Genomic DNA, 18147 nt, shown 5'->3' on the forward strand with positions numbered 1-18147 from the left:
ATTTTAGGACCAGCGAGCAAATCTCCGCCTGCTCAGTCAATCATTTCTATTGATTAGCTACAACACACGCCCAAGTAGCACTTGGGAAAGGAGTCAGGCTGCCTCTTGTAATAGCATTGTTTTGGAAGATGAATTGGTTGAACTAAAGTTGAAATAAGAGTGGTGTTGTTTTTTTGTTTTTTTTGTTTTTTTTTTTTATAAATTCCTTTACTTGCCTTTCCTTTGTATCCCTTTAGAGAAAAAAAATTAAAGCTAAACAAGAATTCACCTTCAGAGGCCCTCAGCTTCCCTCATCATGTCTGCATCTTGCTCTTACCCTAAAGTAAAACCAACTCAGAGTGACTTTTTGTCATCCTCTGGGTACGATATAAAAATATACTTTATTGCAATACTATCGAGATGGCACAGCCACGATCAGGACCACACTGGGCTAAGTACTGTTTGCCAAACAAATAGGAAACAAGACACCATTCCCCACAGGGCTTGCAGTATATATAGACAAAGTCAAAGGGGATGAAGCAGTATTATCTCAAGCTTACAGCTGGGGGACTCCAATCCAAAGGGATTATAGTAGCTCGCCCAAGGTCACACACAGAAAATCTGTGGCAGAGCTGTAAAGCGAAACAAGAGCTTCCCAGTCCCAGGCACAATATAATTTCTAAAACGGAATGCTTCAGCCCACGTCTGTACAGAAGGTTTCAGAAGGGCCTGAGCTCGCCTCACAGAGACTGTGAGAACTGCATCAGCTACACGCATGCTGCGACGTGGACAGCTCTTTATAAGTATTATTGTGTCCTTCCTGTAAGAATGCATTTAAAGATGGCATGTTGTGTATTTTATGATTCCCTATTGTGTGCTGTATGCCCAGAAATGCTGCTTTTCAACCTGGCTTTGTGACTGTGCTGTTCGAGGCATGTCAGCATGTGCTGCTGCCCTCTCGTGTAGACCTTGTTGTAATTGCAGTGATCTGACAGAGTCAAAGGGTAGCCTTTCACACCAACACAGAGCTAACAGACATTGTTACCTTTCTCATTTAGCTGTGTCAGTGTCTCATCCATGCTGGTTTTGTTCATGAGACAAGCTACATGACAATGGAGAATCCAGGTCATAGTCTTGGTAACCATGATGCAGATCGGCTAGGTCAAGATAACAGTTAAGACAACGTTACAGCAACAAAGCATAGTAAAAGGTCAGCCAGTGTTCTTGGGTTTCTCATCAGCTTTCCAGAAGGGCACTTCTACCTCATTGATCAAAGTTCACCTCAGGTTGATTCCGACTGCTGAAGTCAAATAATCTTTTCTCACACATAACATTTAATCAAAAGGAGGTTGGTACACCTGATAAAAAGGGTATATCGTTGCAGGTTGTGACAGGTATAAATTTATGTGAAGCTTCATGGGCAGCAACAAAGACATTCCAGTTATTCCCCATTTAAAGGCTGGCCTGCGTTTTATTTTAGCAACTGTCACTGCCTCTAAAGCTGGATGATACCCTTCACTTTCTATCACACAGGTAGTGAAAGGGGCTGCAGGGCAAGTAATCAGGTTACAGCTGTTGGTGTACATCTACCCCTCCCTCCTTTTCTGTTTACCAGAAGCCTTCTTTTTTAAAATACCTAGTCAGCTAATTATTGGCAAAAGGTTTTTTGTTTGTTTTTAAGCAGACCTTTCATAAGCCCAGCTGGAACTGTTCTGAAGATTTTTCTTCAAACTTGTGTTCATTAAAAAGAAACTTTTATTCCATCCACCTTCATCCAGGATTGAATATTAGTAATTTTAGGTTGCATTTTCACACTAGACCTCCCAATTACTGTCTTCTTTTTTCCTGCTGCAGAGGGGTAAAGCAACACAAAGTGCATAGCTGAATCAACAAACACAAAATAGCACATATAAAAACATGCACAGAAGGGGGAAAACATAGCTGGAAGAAGCATCAATTCATAGCTGGAACATAGCATCAATTCCATATTTTGCAGTAACAGCTTAAATGAAAGCATGCTATTGGGGAACAAGCCATTATGTATGCAACTAATAATGTGATTAAATGATGAGATGGGGGTGTGGAATATAGCTTATAACTGTTACAGGCCAAATACCATTCATCTGTGTGTTACTGTTCAGGAATCTCTCCTGTTGAGTGGACTTCACGTTGTTTCCATAACTCTGCTTTTCCTTGATATCGCTGTGACTTAGAGGACTGGAAACTGAAAGGTCAGACATGCTTAACTCATGTGGACTGACGCAAAAACTAGAGATTGACACCCAACTGGCGACTCTTGCAGCTGAAGACCCTTTCTGCTGTAGCTGCCTTTCACCATTCAACCTCTGGATGACTAAACTAAACAGGTCACTTTGATGACACTCTCCCACTGCATAACAGGATGCAGAGATTCCTGCCACCCTTCCATAGCCAGGGATTCAGATCAGAAAAGCATCTCCATAAAATAAAAACAACCATAATTGAGTTTGCAAGAGAGATGGACATCTCTTTTAGGCATGAGTCACTGCAGAGCTTATCACACGCACAGGAGAGAAACACCAGGGCTGTGTGTATGACAACAATGAAGTTTCTTGCCCCAGGGGACACAGACAGACCCACCAGAAGCAGCACATGGACACTGGCAGTGGCTGAGCCGATCAGACAAGTGGTGAGGGTGCTCAATTAAGTTCATCACCTCTGCTTGCATCAAGTTCCTCGCTGCACTACCACATTCTGAAGAGGCTCTTTTCAAGTCACCCACCTGGCAGTTGCTCACGCTTAACAAATCAAAGCCACTGCTTTGTGACCTGACAGCACAGAACAGAGAATGTGCTGCAAAGGAGGGGACACAGCGCACAGCATACCCACCTGAAAAAATCGAACAAATCAGACCAGCTGAGACTGCCTCCATCCAGTATTTCTGGAGAAAGTTAATGATGAAACAGTGGCTGACCTAGAAAATATTCACTCATTACCGTTAGCTACAATACCAAAGGTAGCAAATACATCATTTTCAAGAAAGGCAATAACGGGGACTGTTGCTTATTGTGTCCTACTTCAGACACTAGAGAACTTAGTTGAAACAATCATTAAAAATCGGGTTTATAAAGAAATACTACCTAGCTGACAAGGGTGCGACAAGCAGAACCCAAAATGGCTTTTAAATGAAATGGACCATTGATCTGGTCTGGTTTTGCAACTCATTAGTGGTCCATTTACACTAAGCTAGTTAGTGTTGCAGCTGTCATGCACAAATATATCACTTTGTTCTATAAAGGCAAAGCAAAAGATCAGAACCATTAGCTGTGCCACTGACTCTGCTGAGGGTGCTGGGAAACCTTTGGTTACCACAAAAAGCAGCCAGTTGACTTGGACAGATGCAGAAAAGGGCAGCTTTCAGGAACAGAGATCCTCTACAACCTACATGGTTCTTCCAATATGAATGCCACTCGCTAGGGTTTCAGCGAAGCTCATGGCATTGCCTTACTGTCTGTCCACAGTGCTACTACTGTTAGCTCATTTATCTTCACAGCAAATGAGATTAGGTTCCAGTTGGTTTACGAAAAGACGGTTGTTGGGATGTTAGACTACAGGCTGTATATGGATAGCTTAAATCACAATTCCCTGGCTGTGATGAGTTCCTTGCCTTGATCAACAAAAATAAACTCAATGGATCTTCACAAGCTCTGGTGTCTTGAGCACAAGAATTAAGCCTGAACCCAGCCTTCAGTTCCTTGTTCAAAGCTTGATTTCTTCCTGCTGAAGCATGTGTGCACCTTTTTTTGTGTGTGTGTGTGTTTTTTTTCTTTTCTGTGAAGATTCTGTCTGTTCAATTCCTCTCCTTGATCATCTCCAAACAAACCCCTGCCTCTTTGCTTTAAAAGTTAAACTTCATCTGAGTTGCAGACCGATTCTATCATTTTGGGATGAACATTTATCTTAGTAATAGTTCCTCATGTGAAAACAAGCTCCTCCATCTCTTCTAGTTCCCGGGCTGTATTTGTATTGAAAACATAGTATGTGCACACCTTCTGATGGAGGCCCCACACTGACCATCTGCATGTCCCTTGCCCCCAAGTAAATTGCCATCTGGGAGCATTCAGCACCCTAATGCTCAACATAAGGCCATTTCTGGAAGCATTTGAGCTCTGGACACAGAGAACATCACCTTCTTCTTTGATGGACAGAGTTCCAGTAGCCGTATGCGAGATGTCCGCGAGATGTATAGCGCAATACCAGCAAACCATGAACTGTGAAGACCCAAAGTTTCAGAGGGGAATTTATTGTATGGGAGCATATTCAATATCTTTCGTCAACCGTTCATGAGAATAATCAAGAAGAGAATAATCAAAAATAGAAGCTTTTTTAAATGACAAAATATAGTTACACATAGTACAGATTTTCATCCTGCATTGAAGCAGAGCAGTAATCAAATGCTCATTTATGTTTTCACAGTTAATTGGCATTGCTTCTCAATGTTAAAGCTTCAGCAACTCAAATCTTCCAGTTAGAGACCTGTTAGTAGTTTCACTGGGTGACCATATTTGTGAAGGTGAATGTTGTTCTCTGCATTTTGATACCCTCTACTAAATACGGTGGGCATACTTGAATCATCTCAGAACCCTCTGCCCATCTCAGAACTCTCTGAATTTTCAGAGGTAACTTCAGAGGTACCGGCTATGCTTGAAATGAGACATCTTTGCTGCAACAGAAAGATTTTTCTACCAGAACACACTTTTAGGCCCAGTTCAGAAACACATCTATGGAATACTCAAGAATGTGGTCAAGCCATACTTGGTTGAAAGGGCCCGAAAATGGTCCTTTACGACCACATCTACTTGCTCTGTCCCTCATAAGCACTGCACACTAGTACAATGCATTAGCCAGTATTTGGTCACACATGTAAGTTGCTTGCAAGATGGCAAAGGATTTGAACATTCTTCAGCACTCCATTTACTCAAGGCCTAAAAGCATTCACTGCATGCATGTATTTACGTATATACCACACACACATACCCTCAACCATTCCCACAACATTATTGCAACAATTCTTTGCTGGTATAACAATTTATATACCAAGTTTCACTTCTTTAGCTTTATATAAACATAGAAAATACGTCTGAAGAGAGCTAGAACAGCTTTCAATTAGTCACTATATTGGCATTGAAAGCTTTATTTTGAAAACTTTAAGCAGCAATACTGAATAAATAGACAGAATGATTGTTTTGTCATCTCCATACAACTGATGGCCTTCATCCAAAACATTAAAATACTGTAGCAAATAGAATAAACATGCATGTTTCAATGTTCTAAAAAAAAAAAAAAAAAAGGTGTAATATAAAAGTAACACTTTAACACTTATTTTAATACAGTACAGACTATTAGAGACTGTTTTCTGGAAAAAATATCTGAATACAGTTTTGTTATTTACATGGATCATTAAGGCCCAATTCACTCAAGTTAATGCACATCAGGAATTTATATGCTTCAAGATAACTCACTAAAAATGACAAGATCAATATTTTGCTCATACTCATATGATCCCAGTTCACTAAAATAATGCAATACTCTTCATGCTAAAAAGAAGGCAATTAGTGCCCCAAGAGGAGACTTATTTCACTAAACGATCTTTTCCCTCTTACCTCACAATGAAAGCATGTTTGCATATTGCTAATGCTAGTGATAGGTCTCTTGCTGAAGAACTTCCTTCCAGCTTGCTAGGTTTTAGAAAAGCAGGTAATCTCAAAGCTAACACAGCATTTTCAGAAGCAATTCAGGCACTTGGGAACCTAAGTCCCCACTAAAAGGTAATGGGAGGCAGGTTCCTGGCTCACTTTTCAAAGTGGGACTTGCATTTCTCCGTTGCTTGGGCATTTAGAATGTTTACCTCAGCCTTACCCTATGGGCTTGCCAAACAGTCACTCTCCCCCTTTTCCCCCAACAACATAGCATCACCAGCAAAAATAAACTGTATCCTCATGGATGAGAGAGGTAACACAGTTAATTACCATTAGTAATAAATTACAGGAGTTCTCCATATAAATTCTCTGCGCACTGGAAAATAGTGCTTGTGTATTCAACTATTTAAAGCAAACAAACAAAAAAACTATCATGCTGGCCAGTACATAATATGGCACTTGTTAGAATTAGCATGTGTAGCTTCCTTTTTGCTAATGCCCCATGAGGAGGTTTGAAACACTTCCGAAAATTAAATTTTCTATTTTTGTAAAGAAAGAGTGAGGTTCTGTAGTTGATCAGAAGCAAAACTCTTACCACCGTAATGTGAGGAAATTTTATAACTGTAATACATTGTTCAATTCACATTTAATGCAAGCGCATGACACTTCTTTTTGGTTTATTTACAGAGAGGGTGCAAATGCTACAAACTTTAACCTGGGTGAAATTTAATAAGCAACAGGAGGGGGGGGAGGGGGGGCGTGAATTTGTCACCTGTCACAAATGGCAGGTTCGGATGCCTCTCCTTACCCACAACAACAGTGGTTGAAACTGTAAACGTTTTCTAGATCACCTTGACATACGCTAAAGCCCTGATAAGGACTGTCCACTCAATGATGCAGTGGTCACTCCTGAGCCAGTTACAGGCTGGCTCTTCTGTCAAACGGCTGCTGCAATCAGCAGATACCTTTAAAAACAAACAAACAAACAAACAACCTTAAATGGGAAAATCCTTCCTAGGTTCTATTACGAAGCCATAACTCAAGCCCTCCAAAGCTGCTCCTCCCCTTCCTTTTAATCTTTTCCTTCTTCTCTCCAACCTAAAGAACAACCTGGCAGACAAAGAGCAGTTTTTATGATTCAAGAGCTCAATTCACTTCAAACTGGTATCTGTGGGAGATGGACTGGTCACTTACAGTATGACACAAGCACTAGCTGGGTAAGTATGCTAATCTGCCTTAAAATTGCTTCATCTCAGTACAAGGCTGAGATTGCAACAGGCTTTTCCTTGTGTCCCCCTGTGCCCCCATGCAGCATAATTTGGGCCAGACTTTGCAAGGTGCTGAGTGCCTCAGTTCTCTAATGTCAAGAGGAGGTGCTGAAGATGCAAGATATCCACTGGAGAGGGCCATTTTATTTCTGTAAATTGAACCCAGAATGTAAGGCATATATGCTCAAGTACCTTGGACAGATATCGTCCCCAAACTATGTATATTTTACACTTTTTTAATATATATATATTTATATATATATACACATTCTCTTTTTAATACAAACAAAGTTATGGGCACAGTAAACATGAGCACAGAATTGTGATAAACTAACAGTAAAATCTGTGAGCACTGCAAAGATCACTCGGGTAGGAACATCTCATTTTCCAGTTACTCACAAGGAAAAAAAAAAGACCTGATAATTTAACCATTAAAAATTCAGAGGCCATTTGAAAAGGTCCTTTACATAATCACAGCCTTATCTGTTGCTGTTAGTCTAAATACAGCAGCATTTTTAGAATATATGATGCCATTAATAAGTGGAAAGGAAAAAATGCATTAAACACTCAGGAGTCCTTCATCTACTATATCTTATATAGCTTCCATTTGTCACTATGACTAGGACATTTCTTTTTTTTTTTTGTTTTGTTTCTTTTTTTAAAAAAAAAGTTACTTTTTTAAAGTTCCTTTTTTTTTTTAAAAAAAAAGGAAACTTAAATTAACATTTATCTGCACATCAGTAAATTGACACAAGAGGATGCTAGGAGTTAAAAATTCGTCACCATTTTCTATGGCAAAAAGCTGGGATTTTCCTACCAGTGGTACAATCATCACCTACCAAAGGCATCAGGAGTTTTGTCATTTTGCCACTCACTGAAGTCTGGGGTTACCCTTTGCAGTTATGGGCTGGGGACCTAAGTATTAAATACTGCAGTGAACGTACTGTGAGTCCTGTCATGTCAAGGTGAACTCAAATGTGTGGATGATAGTTTGAGTTCCTACTAGAACAGCAATCCAAAATCAAAATGCAACTAGTTAAGGCCCACCCATTCTCTGACTCATCCACAAGGCTGTAGCCTCCTAATGTATATCAAGTGTCCCACTGATGCCAGAAACTCTCTCTGGAAACTTGGTGTGCACACTATCAATCAATGTCAAGGCCTATAACCAACGTGCTACCTGGTAGTATCTTTCTTTCTGCACAGAAGCCATTTTGTCAAAACCTTTGCTTAGCTTTGATTGCATTATAGTGACATCAAGATGTAATATTATCACTGGTTTTTTGTTGTTGTTAAAATAAGAATTCCAGATTTCCGAATTTCCTTTTTGTAAGCTTTATGATCTATAACTGACTAAGTAGCAATACATCTTTCAAAGGGGCTAAAGCCTACCATTTATCACTGGGGACCTGGAATGAAATCCTGGCCCTACTCCAGTCAGTAGAAGCTCTGCTATTCACTTCACAGGACTTTACCAGATTTCTTCCCTCCACAAAACTTGAGTGAATTCTGGAAAGCTGGAAGAAGATGCTCATTTGTGTTGTTTTGTTTTCTCTTCTCCAACAGCAAGATTTATTGCAAAACAAGAACACTGTAATGGCTAGTGGTAAAAATAAAGTACAAAATCACACACAGTGAAAGCCTCCTACTCTCTTTTGGTGAGATAAATGAAGACAATTTCTTACTTGTTCTTTTCTCAAAAGGCATATACAATGTGGCAAAATATTTCAAATATACATTCTGTATAATAAAATATCATCTAACTAGTGCATCCTCAATCATATGCTGGAAATATTCTTATCAAGCCAAGGTTTAAATTCCACAAGTCTTTTGAACACTAGGTGCTTCATTCAAGCAAGTAAATCCCACAGACTCACTTTTCAAGCCTTAAAAGGTAGCAATGGATCGAACAGGACACACGACCCACAAGAGAAATTAACGAAGTCAGTGGTGAGAAACCATTTTAAAAGTTCAGCACTCAATTCTCTGCATTGCAAGTTGTACTTGATCAAATGGTGGATGTTTGTACATGCAAGTTAAAGTCACCTTGTCAGACTGATGTACAACCATACATGATTATTCACAAGTTAAAAATAAAAAAAATACAAAAGGTCAACATTCACACGTCCATTGATTAAATGGAATAAATTAAACCTCGAATCAGTTGCATACATGGTTTCCTTCACCCTCAGTCTTTTATTTATGCCTATACACGGAATAATACTTTCCCAAACACTTCTGAAGTATCAAAAACAAATGAAGGTTTTTGCACTCTAGCTGTGTGACAGCAAGTTCATCATTGCCAATTACGAATTGAGACAGTACCTGTCTCTTTAGCATCAGTGCACAGGGTATGGCTCCAAGTGGTGTGTTGAAGGAAGAAAAAAGTAATATGGTGGCTTAACAGAAAAAAGCTTCTTCCATTCATCATTGGCAGAATAAAACAAAAGTGTATCTTGTCCAGGGTACCTTGCTAGGTCCTCTCCAGAAGAGGTATATACTGTCATACATAAATGCCCTCCGGGTTAAAACCAGATGACAAGGGATTCTGCAGAATCCGAAGGTTACTGGGGAGCTGCCTCGACGAGCCAGGGCGCTTCAATGACCCAGACTGAAACGTTGGCTCTGCACAAGAAAGAGGGCAATTAGAAAAGTTATCATCAAGAGCAGCGTCCGTAGAACACCTGTTTTCTTCCTGCTTAGTGGTGCAGTTAGTGCAGTTTAGAGAAAAAATAATACCACACACCAAAAAATTCAAATACCTGACTAGGAAGCGATGAAATCTGAGGTGCACACTTCCCACTCATTTCAAAATAGAGATATATCTACCCAATATAATTAGCCTCCCACAAGGAACACACACACACGCAATACATTTATGTAGCAATGTGCAGAAAGAGCTTGTACCTGTATGTAAACTCAATGCTTCCTGCCCACTTGAAAGAGAAACTTCATACTCTTCAAGTGCTGATGTTTAAGGCCTGGTTGTTTCATCTTCTCTTCCCACCTTCTCACCCTACCAATGCCTTTTGGTTTGAAAGCTTACAGCTAAAGGGAACGCTGAGACAAACAGGTCTCTGTAAGCAGACCACTAGATAAAGCACAACACAGCAGAGGCTGAGCCACAGCAAATAAGTTTTTGCTTGTGCCAGTTCTTGCATGCATTCAAAGTGCTCCCATGTTTCTGCGCAGGAAATTCTGAATTCAGCTGTGGGCATGTGCAGAATGCACTGATCTCACCGCGGGCAAAGTCAGTCTGCACGTGCCGTAACAGCCATCTGTGCAGGACTTCTGGGTGCCTGGCCGCCCAGCTGGGTTAGATCCTTTTCCCATGCAGCTGCTGTCTGGGATTTCTTGAGATCCAGATGCATTCCTTTTTCTACTCCGACAACATAACCCCCCAAAAGAGGAAGAAACCAGACGACAAGCAATGTCAGACATGCAACCACACTACGTGCCAGCTTACATGCCTGCAGCCATGGTGGCCATATTTGAGAGATAATGGCCTAACACACTACAGATGGGACGAACATAGGCTTAGGCACAGTGGGAGAGAAGCTACCAACATACTGTGCTTTATTTATAGCTTGCTAAACCCTCGAAATTAAGAGAAATATTTGACACCATTCTCCCTTAATATTTTGCTAGCTTCTTTGCTAACAAAGCATACACTTGATGTATGAGGACTAGCATTAATGCAGCAGGTACATGTGTTGTCATCCCCGTCTCCCTCCCACCAAAACCATTCTGAGCATTGCACCTCTCTCTAGCTCCACATGTGGGGCCTCCACCTCAATGGGGTCTGCAGGCAGCACCGTGACCTTCGTTCCTGTTTGCTGGATAAACTGTTGGAGATTGACCTGTCGCAGCTCCTTTGTCAGTTGCTCCAGTTCTTGTTCCCTGTCCTGCCAGGAAAGAGAAAATATCTGCTGAGCAGCAGCAAGAAAAAAGCAGCATTTCAAGACTCTTTGCAATTGGGCAACATGTTGTTTTTCCTTTCAATGAGAAAACTTCTGTGTTTTTTTTTTTTAATTCAAATGCAAATGAAAGCATCGAAAGCTATTTTACTCTTGTAATTTAGAAAGCAAGTCAATGCTCACTACTTCTTACTTGGGGTTACTAGTGGTCTATTTATATTGCTTTTTGAATGACTAGTGGATGTTTCTTATCACCTCAGAAAAGCAAATAAAAGTGTGAGCAAAAAAAAAAAGGCAAGCTCTGCCAGAAGTGCCCATCACAACATGGACAGCTCATTTAGCTCTTCTGTTCCAAAAAAGAGAATACTTCCTTTCTCTTCTTGTCCTTTGCATTTTCTACACTGAGTGTAAATTCTGATGGACAAAACTGTCTCACTCTGCTAGTGTTTTGTACAGTGAGACCAAATCCTGGCTAGTTATCCAACCCTTCACAAGTACGAACGATGATTATTTAGGTTCTTCTTCAATGCTTCGTCATTCTGGCACGATACGCAGCACCTACAGCTCCAACAGACTACGATAATCTTGGAGTAGGATTTTTCTTCCACCCCAGACCCAGCTTCATTAGCAGAAGGCTGCATGGGAATGCCTTCAACAGCCAGGATGGGCTTTGCCTAACTGGCCACACAAGTGATGGGCTAGCTAGCCAGGCAGCACATCCACAGGCATTTCCATTCAGTGAATACTGCTGCACTCCCATTTTGGTGACACAGGGAGGTTGGGTCATCCTTATTTTCCCTAATTATCTTGTGTAAGCAGAATTATATGTGAACTTACACAAGGACTGGGGGAGAATAGCTTTGGATCTGTTGTAGAAATAGTTCCAGGTAGCCCTTATTCACTTCAGTCTTGCATTATGGTTGCAATTTAATTCAACAGTTAGTAAGAAAATTGACCAAAGTGATCTGATGTTTAAATTAGGACTTTGCAGGTGTCAATGGCTTTATCACTGATGCGTTTTTGCTTGACAGGTTCAATCAATGCAGATTTTGTGGTTGGTCCCAACTCTGAGCTACACTTGCTTCCATTCATTTGCTGTAAGCTTGTGGAGGAACTGGACTGAGAAATGGGATCAGGCCATCTCCAAACTTTAGGATAATTTTACAGAGGACTTCTTCAATTTATTTTAGACCCATGACATTCTACAACTGGGCACTTAGGAGACAAAAAAATCTCACCTGTCTTTAATTACTACAAGGCTAATTCTGCAGTGCCACATTTTATGAGGTTGGAACAAAGTTGCCACTGAAGAGAATTCAGTTTAAAAAAATAATCACTGCAATACGCAGGGTAGCAGAACATGATAAATAATTTGTTCTTGACATTTCTCAACTCTCTCAGGAAATAAGCTAAAAAATGTTAAGTATTGCCTCAAATCCTGTTGGTTTAAGATGTGAATTTAGTATCTACTTGTGAAACCTTAGTGAGATCTTTTACTTGAAGTAGGATGGGGGTTTCTTGGTTTTTTGTTTGATTGGTGGGTTGGTTTTGCATTTAACATCTTTCTCTAGAAAAAAGGAGAGCATAATTCTTCATCTGATCCATAACTGAACATAGCCTCATATTTCGGAAAGCTATCTCTACTGGGGGGGGGGGGGGGGGCTAAAGAAAAGGAATGACATAAGAGGTAAGACAAATCACCAGACATTTCTGAAAAGTCTACTAAAAATGACAGCTGTGTTCTCATCACTTTCAGCATAGTGAACCAACATTTTCTTTCATTCCATATTGAAAGGTCTAAAAACCCCATCTCAACTTTTCTAGTTTCCTATCAATTAGTTCTATCAGTGATAATATTATTTAACTTTCAGCATGCAAGAAGCTATTTCTCTATTCCTAGCTCCCAAAACTATGTAATACAGAGCTGAATTTATTCCATTCTGATCTTCCAGATCAATGCACCTTTAAGTTTAGAACAAGCTTGAAAGACCTGAACTTACCAGGAGCTTCCATAAGAAAGTGAAACCCTTGCCTACAAAAGGAATGAAACACGGAACATTTTGAACATAATCATAGCCTCAGTGGGTGTTATGGAGGACTCAACAATTTCAGCTAGCAGAAATCTGTATGCATAATTTCTCTAGGCTAAATAAATATGTCCAAACCTGCTTACAGTTTTCATCTATTTTGCTTTAGGTGAAACGATCACATTTTTCTCACTCATTTAGTAAAGACAACTTATACACACATGGTTCTGGGTGCTCAGGAGTAAGGATGCAAAATCTCTTTACATATTTACAGTGGAATTATCTGACTGCAACTGCAGCCCTGTGGAATACAGTGATTGTGAATCCCAGGAATACTGCCAGAATCACAGCTCAAATGGATGTGTTGGTTCCTCAGTCTTATCTTACGTGGTATGTTAAAAGTCCAGGATTTGATCCCCAGAGTTACAATCTCTCCTTCACCTCTCTGCTAGCAGCTGTATTTCCATTTATATTTATTCTTTCATGCTCTATTAAATTCCAAGTGATATCATCAGCTTTTGAAAGGAAGCAGAGACTGGATTCTCTTGTGACACATGTGCTGCAAGTACCTGATGTGGAGAGAAAATCCTTAACACTGGCAAGCTGGACAGGAAAAGGGAGATGCTGTTCTTTAAAACAATGTCCCTGTAAGATAGCAGCTGTTTTAACTCTACATCCATCTACTATCCAGATGCTGCTTTTGGACTGTACTTTTTAATTCATCATTTTTGGTGGCAGAAATATCCAACAACAATCAGAAGTTTAGCTTCAGAAAAGGCTACGGTGGCACCAGTTTCCCTGAAACTTAACAATATAATGCACTGATCTGCCAAGAGCTGGGGCCTAAATTCTCAAGTTATCTAACCCTAAATCAACAGGGGTTTGAAGACAAATGCTTTTAAAGGAGTTTGGCCAAGAGCACTATGGTCCTGTTCAGCACCCAGCAGTACAACCATCCCTTGGCTAGCACTGAATGTGCTATTGTTCATGCAGGAGATGATATTTTTCTGAGCTGTGGAACAGCCCAGACTCATCAGCGTAACAGCGCTACACTGAGATAATGAGCACTCCCTCACAGCAGGGCAAAGGGACCAGATGCATTGCCATGGATGCGGCTGTGTTGCCCTCAGCTACTTTGGCTGATATTAGCTCTGGTATTTTGCTATCACGCTCTACTGCATGGTGAAGATACGCTCTGAATGATTTCTCAGAGGTCACCGGGCAGCCAGTGAATGGCAGCAAGCTCAGGCTGTAACTGATGGGAAAGGAACCTAGCCTGCATGTAAATAAGGAGAGGTTGTGTGTGATAGGTAAAATTAAAATTGACTGTTCTTCAAAGCAATCTGAAATGCAATTTGAAAACGGGAGCAACTTTTTCTTCCTTTTACGTAAGTTCACCACGGAAAGTTTCTTATGCGTTCTTTCGTCAACTTGAAATCTGTGCTAGAAAAAATCATTATAATCAGGTTTTTGACTTTTGTTTAGCCATAGATAAAAAGGTCGTTCTTACCTGTAACCGTTTGGTAGCTTGGCCCAGAGATCTTTCTACAGCTTTGATGCCGTTTTCCAACCGTAAACTTTGCTGGCCCTGAATATCAATTTCACCTTTCACCTTCTCAATCTTTTCTTTGACCTCTTCTTCATTCACTTGGGATTCTTGAACTTCCCGATGCAACTTCTCTGCTTCGAGGCCACTCTCCATATTATGGATCTGCGACACGTAGTCCTTCAGCTTGCTCTCGCATTCCAGGATCCTCTGCCTCATCTCCTGGAGCTGCTCCTTCAGTTGCTTCTCATTCTCTTGCTCGATCTGCAGCTCGTTTTCCCAGAACTCTTCCTCCTCGATCTCTACTTCATTTCTTTTGATCTTCTGCTCTAGCTTGAGGATTTCTTCCTCCAGACTGGAGTTGTACTTCTGCTCCCAGTACCGGATCTCCGCCTCGTTGGACTCCAGCTGCTTCTCAATGCACTGCAGTTTCTCTGTCTGGAGGTGAATCAGTTTCTTCAGCTCTTCTGCTGTCGTCTTGCAGTTGTTGAGCACCTTCTGCTTGAACTCGGACTCTTTACTTTTACCGAAGATGTCCATTAGCCCCTTCGCCCCACCAGTGAAGGTCAAGGACTTCCTTTTTGGCTCCCTCCGCTTCATGGCTTTGTCATTTGGGGGCCGCAGCTTGGCCAGGGGTGGCAGGCTCTGCCGGTACAAAGTCCTCTCAGGGACGCGAGCCACACTGTCCGAGGTGGGCCTCTCACTCAGGGAGGGCCCGGTGCGGCGCAGGATCAGCTGCACGTCGCTGGCATACTGCCCCCACTTGTTGAGCGACACCACGGGGTTCTCGTGGGGCGCCAGGTGCCGCTCGGTGTCCCGCCACTTCTCGATCAGCGCGTAGCGCCCGGTGCGCCCTGAAGGGACAAGGACAAGGACAGCCGTCACCGACCGCGCCGCCGCCAGGGGGCGCCGCCGCGCCGGGCAGGGCCCGCCGACGGCCCCGTCGGCGGCTCCGGGTGGCCTTTCCCCGGCACGGCCCGCGGGGCGCCCCCACAGACCGACGGACGGACCCACACCGCGGGGTCTCCGTCGTGAGGGCGAAAGCCCCGCCGTCGGGGGCAAAAAGGTGCCGAAAATCGACTGGTTTTAAAGCACGCGTTATCCCAGCGGATTTTGGAACGCTTCTGCAGTTACCATTAGCCTTAAAAACAGCGTTTGCTATTTTAATGCCGTACATATATCCATTGCCACAACAGACCATCATTTAAATGGTAATTTACGTCAGCACATAAATGCTTGAAATGCCAGTCATTTGTGCAACTATGAGGTGGGGGAGTTGGAATAAATGTAATTATCCATCTGATGTGTTTTCTTTACTTTCTCCACCTGCCTAGCCAGTGCACTTTCCCCCGAGGAACAAAAATATCCCCAGTCTTAGGCTGAAAGTCTGCCTCTGGCCTCCAACCACAACACTCGCACAGACTCCCCACCTCAAATTTGCAGGAGGCAAGCTCTGCTGTGCCAATTACCAAGTGGTGTAGCCCCCTAAAATCTGCTAGCATCAGACCAGCCTTAGAAAGAGCTCCCCAGGAGAATGGGTAGTTTGCTGGAAATGGTTCCTCTGATCTCACTTTCTCACAATTAGTTCATGATGAAGACAACAACAAAAATCGGCTTGACAGGCACAATCTAGAAAGCAGATTGCTTTGGCTGGTGGATCACACCAGCAATAGTTAGCTGGCCAAATAAGAGACCAAAGCATCCACATTCACTTCCAAGTCAGGAGTGAAAGCTCAAAGAAGATGCAAAGATTTAACTAATTGAAGTCAGCAAAATAGGGCAAGCAGCATGGAAACTGCATTCCGCCTCCCCTAATGCCTTATAAATAAACGACTTGAGGTAAGCACTGGGGAAAAATAAAAGTCTATCGATAAACATACTACTGTGCTTAGCCCACATTTTCAGAAACAGATTTAAAAGTTTATTGTCATGAAGTACTTCAAAACCAAGTTTATTATGCCAAGATACAAAGTCAGATTTTATTTATTTATTTGTTTGTTTCACCAACCCACAATATTGCTCATTGATCCATGAAAATTTATAGTTTGTAGTAAGCATCAGTGTTATTATAGGAAAATAAACCTAGTGCTATTTGCCACAGCGTACTAACAATAAAACCCCGAGGAAGAAAAATGAAGTAAAAGCGTGCTACAGATCCTAGGACAAAGGTTGTATTTTCCACTCTATTCTGTTAATCTTAAAAGCTTTCAGCTTTCATCTTGTAATCATGGTAATGCTACTAATGTTCTTGTTGTGTCAGAAACAGCCAGGTTCAAAGAAGTCTTAAAATTGTAATTAGAGTACCACTAGGGGAGTGGTCAGCATGCAAGTTCTATTCGCTTTGCTACTAAATGCACTGCTTAAAAGAAACATAATAAGAGGCAAAATAGAAAAGGGGGTAAGGGAATAAAGCTAGCAATCTCAACCAAAAATGAAAAGGGGAATTAAGCAAAGTGCTTGCCAAGAACTATTTCCATCTTAGATCAGGATTCCAAATCAACATGCCGTCCTAAATAATGAACTCCATGCTCAAGAGCCACAGAAAGGAAAGTATTTAGTAAAAGTTGTATTTACAGAGTTCAACAGCCACACCTGGAGTTCAGTACTAGTCTAAAACAAAGCTGTCCTCGTCTAAGATCATTACCTAGGTTTACTCTATTCAGGCTATTTATGACAGTGTTTAACAATACCTAGAAAACCACAACAGTGATGTTTGCTTGCATTAGAGGGGGTTAATTCACAAATTAAAGGGTGAGCGAACTGATTCAAAACTAATGACACAATATTTAAGAATACAGGTATCCTTATAACAAACTGCTATTTTTGAAGTGCTACCACTAGCAAGGAGAAAGCAGGTTGCTTTGATTGTTGACAAAAAACAGTGCAATGCATGTACGCTGCTTCTTGTCTTGTATGTTGTCCAAAAGCTTTCTGAAACAGAGACTTGTTTGTGTTTATGCAGCACCTAGCAGAAGAACTCAGCCCTTCCTTATTCACACAAACCCTATTTAAAAAATGAACTTGTTTATTTATGTTATGTGCCTCACATAAGCAACATATGACATACATTAAACCATAGTGTTTTTCCAAGCTATATATTCCATACATTTAATCTCATGCAGATTTATGAAATATCTATCTATAAAGCTAGATAAGCAGTGAAGTAGACTATTCAAGAAGCTGACATAGCACAGCTTTAGTTATTGTACCAATGTTCACAATGGGTACGTGCCTTGTTAGTGGATCCCTTGCAATGTCTGAAAACAAACTTTTTTAGAATGTATACTATTAAAACACATTAGATGAGTTTTTGTTTGTTTGTTTGTTTTTTTAATACTTTACCAAAATGTTGTACCAATGAGAATGGTAGAGAAAACAATCCAGTCAGCCCCAACCAAGCACCATCAGTGCTGTATTCTACGCTTTCCTTCTCAGAAAACAATGATTCAGGGACTGGAGAGAAGCACAGAGCCTCTACATCCCATTCACTGCCCAACTACTTCTCATTAATATTCTGTGCTGGTCTTCTGAACCTGACGGACTACGTAACATTGCCATCTCAAAACAGTCATCAAGAATTCATATCTGTTTTGCAAAACAATGGATTACAAGCTATAACAGAAGTATGTATATATTTACATACATAAAGCACCCTGCATCTGCAGGAAGGGTCAGTGTCAAGGTTAACAGGTTAAGTTTATACCTAAAGCCACCTTAGCATGAAAACTTATC

The 18147-nt window shown here is 41.2% G+C and overlaps 1 protein-coding gene across 6 annotated transcripts in view; it reads right to left on the bottom strand.

Annotated features, from left to right (window-relative positions):
• Positions 1-5136: 5136 nt before the first annotated feature.
• The window catches only part of RASSF8 (Ras association domain family member 8), an 87614-nt gene continuing 74603 nt past the window's right edge, over positions 5137-18147 (bottom strand). For all 6 annotated transcript variants that reach the window (XM_080575238.1, XM_080575237.1, XM_080575241.1 and 3 more), the window contains 3 exons: positions 14380-15269; positions 10686-10830; positions 5137-9550 (listed from right to left, as the gene is read on the bottom strand). In XM_080575238.1, coding sequence (XP_080431364.1) covers positions 9429-9550; positions 10686-10830; positions 14380-15269 — 1157 coding nt within the window. In that variant the 3' untranslated portion in view covers positions 5137-9428. The remainder of the gene's footprint in view (positions 9551-10685; positions 10831-14379; positions 15270-18147) is intronic.

This window comes from Anser brachyrhynchus, assembly GCF_964034855.1.
Source record: "Anser brachyrhynchus genome assembly, chromosome: 1".
Classification (NCBI taxonomy): domain Eukaryota; kingdom Metazoa; phylum Chordata; class Aves; order Anseriformes; family Anatidae; genus Anser; species Anser brachyrhynchus.